Genomic DNA, 9,843 nt, shown 5'->3' with positions numbered 1-9,843 from the left:
TTGAAATAGATAAATGAGCTGAATTATTCAGAATTTCGTGTCGCCCCCAAAAAAGAAAAAAATTGAGAAAAATGCATACAGATTGAACTGTTGTCTACGTTGTGATTATCGATCCGTATCCAAAGTGTCGCAATTAGTAAGGAAACAAGCTAAAATACGATATTTTAAGTGAAGAAAAAAAAAACATTTTTGAATAAACTTCGTTGTGCTTTAACCGGTTTGACGTTTGAGGATAATTTTTCTGAAATCTTCCAGAGGGCAGGTTTGCCCGGTTTTTTTCTAACGGGGATTTTTGACTGGAGTGAAATAAAATCCCGCTTTTCGTTTTAATACTGCCTCACAATCGGATAAGCTGACGAATTTGAATTGTAAAAATTTCAGTAAAATTGATTAGTTGTTTTAATCTTATTTTGTTTTAAGGGGTCGCTTTCTTGTGTGATAAAAAAACACCTTCGTTTGGAGGGGGGTATTTTTTTTCCAATTTTTTATTTAACTTTGGCTATAAACTCTTGATAGAAAATAATCGTATAAATGTTCTTCTTTTCGATATTCCAGACCTGAAAAAAGGCTTCTTGTTTAAACGGGAAAACGTTGCAAGACGGAAAACGTAATAATACTGGATGAGAGTTGTGTATGAGAGATATCGACTTGGTTGTGAATATTGCATTGGTAGGATTGGCGGCGCCTGCGCGTTTCTCACCGGCCTGTCCGGACCCCACAGTCGGCCAAACTCGCGTTCGTATACGTATGGGCTCTGTGAGGTTTTACTCTGTTTTTTTCTTCCCTTTGCCATGATCAAGAAAGCGAATAATCTAATGATGTCCCGCAACAAGACGAACGTAAGTAGTCACTTGATATTTACAGACCGGCCCGTTGAGTATTTACATTTTGTCGACTGGAAGCGATCCCGTCCGGGCGACTCGCACTCCAAACAGGGAGTAAATCCTCTGTTGATTCGAAATATACGTTTTTCCGGGGACGCCCTGGACGTTTGGGACGTCTTTTCGGACGACCCTCTTTGCCTATAGTTTCTTAGGGATTATTTGGAAAAAGCTACCGGTATTTTTTTTTGTCAGAAAATGTCGTTGCTCTCGTAAGCTAAGCACCCGCACCGAGCAATCTATGTAAAAATAAAAAGTTCGATTTTTTGTACTTTTTGGGTCTTTTTTCGTTTTGAAATACCGCTCGTGTGTCAAACCCGCGGCTGTCAAGGACGGCGGCGGAAACGAAGATCGGACTGCTGGAAAAGCATGTTCTCAGCCCTTTGAGCCGTCTCTGGAGTCTCTTCAACTCAACGTCTAAAAAGACGACCTCTGATAATTAGGTTGTCACGTCTTTTTACCCTGGAAATCTCTCATCCGCCTAGGCAAATTTCACACCCAAATAAAAAAAATAAAATAAAAAAAGACAAACGGCCAAACGAAAACAAAATTTTCTGTATAGTTGAAGGTTTCCACACTCCTCCGATTTGTCCCATGGAAAGCTTAAAACAACTTTTCTAAATGGTGGATACATTAAACACAATGTTGAAAGATCCTGCTCGTTTTCTTGTCCATCTGATGCATGTTTTAACTTTAGAGGAAATTTAACCGTTGATGTTTTTGTCTCTTTAAACATAATTGTGTCATATGTTCACAAAGGCTTTTTTCGTGAAAAAAAGCTGTATATCATGTCCAAAGACTTGATGAAAAGAATCAAGTTTGAGGAAGTTTATAACTGCTGTCTGGACTGAAATTCCTTGCACTTTGGTACGTTCCTTTTCGGTTCTTTTAAACTCAAAGCTCTCTCCAAACTATTGAACATTCCATACTGATAAAATTTGCCAAATGTTGAAAAAATTTGTCCTTTTTCTTGCCCCCATGAAACATTTTAAGTTTATCGAAAACTTAACCGTGGTTGTTTTTGTGTCTTACCACATAATTGTGTCATGTTCACAACGGCTCTTTTCGAGAAAAAGGTATATCTCATGCCCAAGGTTTTTCTGAAAAGAGTCAAGTCTGAAGAAGTTCGAAATGCTGTGGACTGAACTTCCATCGACTTTGGTACGTTCCTTGCTGGTACTTTTAAACCCAAAGCACTCTCCAAATTATTGAACCATTCCATGTGGATAAAATGGCCAAATGTTCAAAAACTTTGTGCTTTTTCTTGCCCCTATGAAACACATTTTAGTTTAACGAAAATTTAACCTCGGATGTTTTTGTTTCTTACCACATAATTCTGTCTTATGTGCATAGCTTACCTTTTTTTCATAATATAAAGACCGACAAAGCATTATCTCATGTCCAAGGGTAGTATAAAGAAAACCTAACCCCTGAGGTTTCTGTCTTTTTCCAACCGACTTTTATGATACGTGAACAACAGCACTTTTCCTTTTGGGAAAGAAAAAAAATCCAAAAAGATCCGTAAGTTGAAGGGTTTGCTGAATAGATTGAAGTTGGAAGAAGTTCGAAAAGGAATCTGGACTTCCACTTTGGTACGCTACTTGCAGGTAGTAACCGTAAGTTTATGAGATGTTTTGAACATTAAAGATTCCCTGTTTCTTTGTCCTTCTGATGCACATTTTGAGAGAGAAAGATCTTAGATGTGTTTTTTCCAAATTCCTTTTCACTATTTTAAAAAGTCCTGTATGAACTGAACTTTGAACCCTTCGACTTTGGTTTATGGACCAGCGAAAAAGACTATTTGTTGAACCTTGACATGAACTTAATTGCAATAAAAGGTAAAATCGGTACCGTACGGTCTCTTCATTGTGATTTATGCTAGGGCTGACCGGTAGAATTTAAACAACCATTTCTCGTTCGTTACACGGAAACTTCTAATCGGATGTTTACGTCGGTTTAGATTAAATAAATTATAATTCAAGCATTTGACGTATTTGGGCATTTTAGATTTAAAGTCCTTACTGTTTACATTTTGTGCGGATTTCCCATGGACGAGACATGGTTATTGTTTGCATACTACACTTCCTAACCCCCCACCCAAAAAAATCCTTTTTTATTTGTTGGTTCAATTTGTAATTTTATATTTAAATTTACAAAAATTGATAGCGATTAGCGCTCGACCATCATTTTTTTTCGACGCCTCATCTTGTTAAACTTTGATAATCTAGGCAGGAAACGGAAGGGAAATTTGCAAAAAAAAGTTGATTAGCCGGCGTGATAAAAAGTAGGCGATTTAAAAAAAAAAAATAAGGCCGTCAAAGGGTTGTTAATTGTTAATTGACCGTGTAAAAGTCAGTTGTCTCCTCCTATGGTCGCAGTACTGACCGGTTTCAATATCTCGGCTTGTTTTAAGCCTTATATGAATATTCTCCACCCTTTTGAAGTAATCCCGTTGTTCGAAATATGACATAACAGAATGACTCGTTGTCCGACCACGTCGCATCTCCTTCCTCGGCTCTGTTTGTGCTGTAAAAAAAGCTGTCAGGGCAAGGTGGACAACGGAAATCTTGACCATTGTCAAGAAAAAGAAACAGTTGAATAGGGCGGAAGTGGAGAAGAGTTTCCATTTTTAGAACTTGAGAGCTTCCGGGCAGACGTTGCAACACGGGCCATGAGTCTTGTGGCCAGAGTAGATTAAACAAACCTGATTTTTTTTTCAAATTTCAGCAAAACACAACTACAAATACATAGCCTGTTATGGCCTAAATTTTTCTTGGAGCTAGTCGAACTTTAAAAATTTTGTTAAAAGGTTAGCGGTAAATCCCGTGAGTTTAGATTGGCGCCAAAAAATCAGTTTTGCCAATACATGGGCAAAAACAGAGCATGAAGAACACTGCACTAGCCCTTTACCCGCGGGATTTCCTGCTAACCTCAAACAAAATTGCTAAAGTTGGCATGGCTTTGACGCAACTTTGGGGAAGAAAGGGTTAAATTTATAAACCGTATATGAAAAATTTATGTTTGGCAAATATAACACTCCAGAAAATATGTAACAGTTGGAGATGAAGATTTTAGATTGACGCCAAAAAATCAGTGTTGCTAATACACTGGAAGAAACGTTGATGGAAAAAATTCACCCACCCTAAATTTAAGGGATTAGGTAAGCTTTAGGAAGTTTGATAAATTTGGTGTTGCCCTGAGGCAACGTTGTACAAGAAAGGTCTAATAAATCATCATAATCATAGTCCAAGAAGAAACAAATATTCTTAAGTCAATTTGTACTCCACGCTGAAAAGGAAACTAACGAGTACCACAGGGATCGATATTACGCCCTACGCTATTCCTCATCCACCTAAACCACTTCTCTAGACTAGCTGACCTAGTCGTAGAAGTATTATTTGCTGAATGAGAAAGCGCTGCAACTGCATGTTTCAATGTGAAGTCCATTGAAGATTTCTTATACACTGACAGGAAAAAACTTACACCCAATTCTAATATAACTTGATTTGCATATATTTTTATATAATAATGAAAGTTTCACGGTTTTTAACGTTCAATAATTGAGTCTTTGTCTAAAAAAGTAAAAGAAAAAAGTAAGTTGGAAAATGCGAGCGACATGTGGACGGGTATTATCGTTCATTAGAATAGGATTGCTGCTGATTTCATCGAGGGTAGGCAACGCATGATGTTCCAAAAATTCATCCTCAGAGCGAGTGGCAGTCAAAGACTTTCCACAAACAACAACCAACTCGGTGCGACTCTCCATTCAAATTCCCTCCCATAGCTACGTTGAAAAGTTTGGATCTGGGAAAAATGTCTTCGTACCTTTCATTTCGCCTTCTCCACACTCTTTTACGCCCATCTAGAGACGTAGAGCAAATTACTCATCTGTAAAAATACAGCAGACCAGACCAGTCGGCTGTGTTCTCGAGCAAATCGGAGCCGTCCATTCTGCGTGTTCTGGTCAATTCTTGTCCTCTTAAAGCTTAAAGCCATCAGCCCATACTGATTTAATCTTCTTCGAGCAGTGCGTTCATAAATTTGGACACCTTGAACTTCCTGGTGCTGAGGAATCGCTTGAACAACAATAAGGTGTCGGTTTCGCAAAATTCACAAAGTCAAAAAACGGTCATCCTGTGGTTCTGTTACACTAGGGCGTCCAGAACCGGCCATTCTATAGTAGGACCCAGTTTTTCAAAAACGTGTAAAGGCGTCTCGCAGTGTTTCATCGCGAACTCGATGGCAATAGCCGTATACACCTGATGGAACGTCCATCGTCCATCAGAGCCACACTACTCGCAACATCATCAGTACTAAATGGCATTTTTAAATTTTAAAAATGAAATTAAGAAACCAAAGATGAAAACTCAGTTTATTAGGTTTCGTGGTCCGCTTGACCAAATAAATTCTTTTCAATTAATTAATCTTTAATTAAGGTTTTGGTTGAGATAAAAAAGTCTGTGTCACAAGCGGGATTCGAATCCACGGTCAAGCGGACCACGAAACCTAATAAATGTATTAAGCAAAATGAAGTATACTTCACTAAAGCTCTCCGTGGCCATTTCATTTGTCGCCGAGAATCAAATAGATTACACGACATTTGAAAAATGGCAAAAAAGAGGGAAAATTCAAAAGGTGGGGTTGAGACGGGAAGTTAGTGTCCGAGTGGATCGAAGTCACGATAGCTCAAGTGATAGAGCAGCCGTGTATTTAGCCGAAGGTCGTGGGTTCGAATCCCGAATGTGACACTGACGTTTTTTATCTTAACCAAAACCTTAATCAAAGATTAATTAATTGAAACTAAACAGTTTATTGCTTCATAATACAAATGAGACTAAACAAACATTTTTAGTAAACATTAAAAAATTATGTTGGATTAAGAATTAAGTGTGTTAACTTTTAATTGATATTCCCAAAATAAAACAGCATAAATAAATATTTATTGATAAAAACGATGAGACAAATTAAGGGCGGAATTTTCTTTTATCGAGAAAATGAAAAAAAAAATCAATTGGGTGGAGTTTTTTGCTTGTCAGTGTAAGTCCCTTGATATGGGACATAAAATGTGAGAAGTTTAGCGAAAAAATTAAAAGGAGTGAAACTTCGAAGGCATATGAACCTACATAAGCACGACGGTACTTGTAAGAGAGCGCTCAATTCCCGATTTTGTAAGATTTTGCTCTCTCTCTATCTCTCTCTCTCTCTNTCTCTCTTTTTTTTTTCTGCAGAAGAAGAAGAGCAGGTACAAGAAGTGTTTATGTTTCTTCGCGCTCTAACATCATATTGATCTCATGTGGAAGTCAAGAAAAGTCTTACACGGCAATGAACCACAATTGAGTCTTCCAGGAAACTCACTTGAATCAACTAAACCTCGTACGAAAGATACCTTAGTGCCGTGGTAATCATATTAAACAACGCTAATAAGAAAATAGTTATTTTGGGAAGGGAAGAATTACGATAAACTCTGCTAAGACGGAGGCTATCTATTCACAAAACGCAGATCTTGCATGGACGTTAGGTTTGAAGGTATTTTTGTGCCTTGGTCTGATATGTTAAATATCTTTTACTTAGCTGGATAGTCTCACAAGATCCATTGCTAACGCCTCGTTCTATATTTCCAACAACACCATCCATAACGACCTTATTGTTCCCCAGTTGCAAGATCCAGCTAAAAAACCTATCTCCTATCCTCCACGTACAACAAATTTCCTCCCACTCACTTCCCAATGATCCTCAACGTCGTCCACAGGGCCTTTGACACCTCAGGAGTTTGCCCAGCCTATTATCATCCCATGATCTACACGCCCTAGGTTAATTAACTCTGCTGTTATTTTTCTTGTTTCCACTGTAGGGAGAATCACATCCTTGTTTATTAATTAAAATCCTACAGTCTGTGGTAACATTTCAGCAGGGCATATTATCAAGAGCTGGTGCGATGTCTGTCGATTTACCAATATTTTTGATCCGTAAAGTCCTTGCCGATATGATTTAGGATGCACTAACTGAAACTCTTTCGTATTCTACGAAGTCTTGCCGCTTCTTTCCTAAGTCATGTGGCGTGCTTGCTTCATTACCGACCGATCACATGTCCTGCACTTGTCGGATTCTTGGTTCGGCCTCTTTACGACCCGCATCGCGACCTTATTGTTTTGTGGTGCAATACCCTTTATTATATAGAACGTTTCGTTAAGGCTAAGGTTTTTTGCCAGATCCCAAAGATTTGTTCTTTCATTTATCTTTCAGGCCTTGGCTTTTCCGCACCCACGAGTAGGAATCTCGACCTGCATAGGACTTCGCACTTTCTTCTTCCTGGCAATATCTGCACAGGCTTGTTTCTGCAAGACTGAGGGTCTCGTCAGTAGTCCTACTATCATTCTAGACGTTTAATGAACTTTGCACATGACTCTGTCCTGGAATACAGTACCGTTGAATTGAGCACATACCGTTACCCATTCTCTGATAGATATGGACTATAGGTGTCCTGAAGGCAGGCTTGACAGCAGTTACCAGTCCTACTATCCAACTTATTATTACCGATAAAGTGTTTTGATCTCTCTAGCACAGTGTTCAATAGCAACAGTCTCTAAGACATCAAATCTGAATTTTGGAATCAGGGCACCAACAAGGCATCTCTCGTCTGCCTGAAGTTCATATCGAAGCATGTGAATCGTGGCTGTAGTCTCTCCCTGGATAAATTTACTGGTGGAAGATTCAGGAAGACTTCCAGGACTTCTTATTGCCTCAGTATTCAGTAACGCCCTGGCATATCTGAGCAGTGAGGGGTCCTGATTATTTTCAACCCTTCAGATAGATTTTATGCTTTTGGAAATTATTTGGTATGCCGCGAAAGGATACAGGCCCTTAGGTTCCTCAACCAACTTATCTCGGCAAATTTAGCGGCCTTCTCACTGACAATTTGGCCTGTACGCCCTGGTAACCAAACAAGTGTTGCTATCTTCTGAAAAGGCTTTGAATAAGTTTCAAACTTTGTTAGAAAAACATTATTGTTTATTAGTAAAAATCGTGGCGTCCTTGCTTCAGATCCAACCGATCAAATGGCCGATCATTTATCGAATTCTTGCTAAAATTTACGTTCTAGAATTTTAAACAAGAAATCGGTGCCTGAATTTCGCGTTTGTCAGCACCATCCTTCCGAAAATCGTGCGTTGCTTCTCTTCTATCTGGAAAATTTATCCTTTCTTTAAATGTTTCGATTTAACAATATAAAATACTGCTATGCTACATCACAAATCTGCGCTTTTATTTATTGTTAAATTCGATGGTCTGATTTTATGGACAACGTATAAATAGTCACACAGGTGATGATGATGAAAATGATCGCACAAAAAACTGAATCGTTAATGTTTTTTAGAAGGTTTATTTGGATGACGTAAACTGTCAGAGGAACGTTGCTTCTTGCGTCAGTAGGCTTTGGTGGAATATCGCCGATATTTTTTTTTCCAGAGGACAGCCGAGAAAAACCACATGTCTTGACGGGGTAGTAAGGGTAAATCGATAACTGAAGATGGCGTGTGACACCATCTCACCTTGGATGAGAGGGTGGACTTGATACTTTCTGAGTTGAACATACGTGTTAATTATCGCCTCGGCCTGTTTCGCATTCGCCCATTTCTCCTTTCAGTTCCACATGTTTGTGAAAATTTAAGTCGGCCAAATGAAAACTGTTGAGTGCATTAAAATGATAATGAAGTTTCGAGATAATTTTTTTTTTCTACTGAATTTCCTGCTTAATTTGCTAATTTTCTGTGCAGCCTAGTTTTCTTCTGTTCTCCCTCGTCCCTTAAGAAGCCTCGTTGCAATCCTTATAAAATCAGCACAACAATAAAAAGTAAGAGGAACTACTCATTAGTAGTCACGCTTATATATTAGCGATAATTACTTTTACTGTCACTCAGGAGGTCGCGAGGCCAGTGAAGCTTCAGCCGTCGGGGTGGATTACTTGAAAGGGTGCGGGGTGAAAGATATCTGACTTGAGGGTTTGTTTGACTGTGAAACGTCTTGTAGCAGTTTATTGCTACTTGAAGGTCATATTGGATATTACTGTCATTGTGAACAATAAGATTATATACATAGAATGGAGCTTCGACGACGGTTTGAACCGGCTTTTGGATTGTATGGAATTGGATACATTGGAGGTAGGAACGTTTTGTTGAACCCCAAAGTTTTATGCCGTAGGTCCAAATGAGTCTCAGTATAGTAACATAAATGGATCGTTTATTTTGTAGAGTCAGTTTTGATCTTTTGTCCAGATATTTTTTACGAAGTCTGAAGCGTCTGTTTAGCTCTTGTCTTTTGAATCGCGTGTGAAGGTTTCACGTAAGGCGTTTGTTAGTGTATAGGCCAAGAGCTCTACATTAGCTGTTGGGAGAAGAATCCTATTTAGTAGATAGGAATAGTGGTTATTCTCCAAAGGAAGAAAGTGACATCTTTGGATTTTTGGATGCTTATTGTCATCTTCCACAGTTTGAACCCCCTCTCAAGGGATGTGACAAAGGTTTGCAGATTTCTGGTTCAGGTGACAGGATCTTTACGACGAGGACAAAGAAATGAAAAAAAAATTGAACATAGAGCGGTTTAGTGGGTTAGGATGTGAGGATAATGTGTCATGGAATGTGGAAAATTAGTTGTGGATTATGTTTTCAGCGAAGGCCGTTTGGAGGTCATTGTTATTGGTAGTGGTGGAAACGTAGTAGAGAGCGTTGACATGACGTTCTGAGGACTTTGGATTGGAAGGACTATATTATTTGGATGCTGGAAGGTTTAGCTGGTGCCTCAGCGTTCTAATCCCCATTTCAAAAGCGGTTTCAATCTTATAGTGTTACTTTGCTTTTTGTTGATACGTGGTTCGTTCATGTTGGTAATAATTTGAATAAGATTAGATGTGAGAGTCCAGATAGAACTGCCTTGTAGTACTCCGCTCCGAGAGGGCAATATTCGGAGT

General features: G+C 38.8%; 1 protein-coding gene across 1 annotated transcript in view; it reads left to right on the top strand.

Moving 5' to 3' along the window:
* Positions 1 to 697: 697 nt before the first annotated feature.
* LOC106666621 (protein strawberry notch-like) overlaps positions 698 to 9,843 on the top strand; it is a 36,764-nt gene continuing 27,618 nt past the window's right edge. Inside the window, exon 1 of the mRNA XM_014393933.2 lies at positions 698 to 839. Coding sequence (XP_014249419.1) covers positions 792 to 839 — 48 coding nt within the window. The 5' untranslated portion in view covers positions 698 to 791. The remainder of the gene's footprint in view (positions 840 to 9,843) is intronic.

Source organism: Cimex lectularius, unplaced genomic scaffold (genome assembly GCF_000648675.2).
Source record: "Cimex lectularius strain Harlan isolate CLEC.00 unplaced genomic scaffold, Clec_2.1 scaffold56, whole genome shotgun sequence".
Lineage (NCBI taxonomy): Eukaryota > Metazoa > Arthropoda > Insecta > Hemiptera > Cimicidae > Cimex > Cimex lectularius.
Note: the sequence above shows the minus strand (reverse complement) of the source record. Positions and strands in the feature narration are given on the sequence as shown.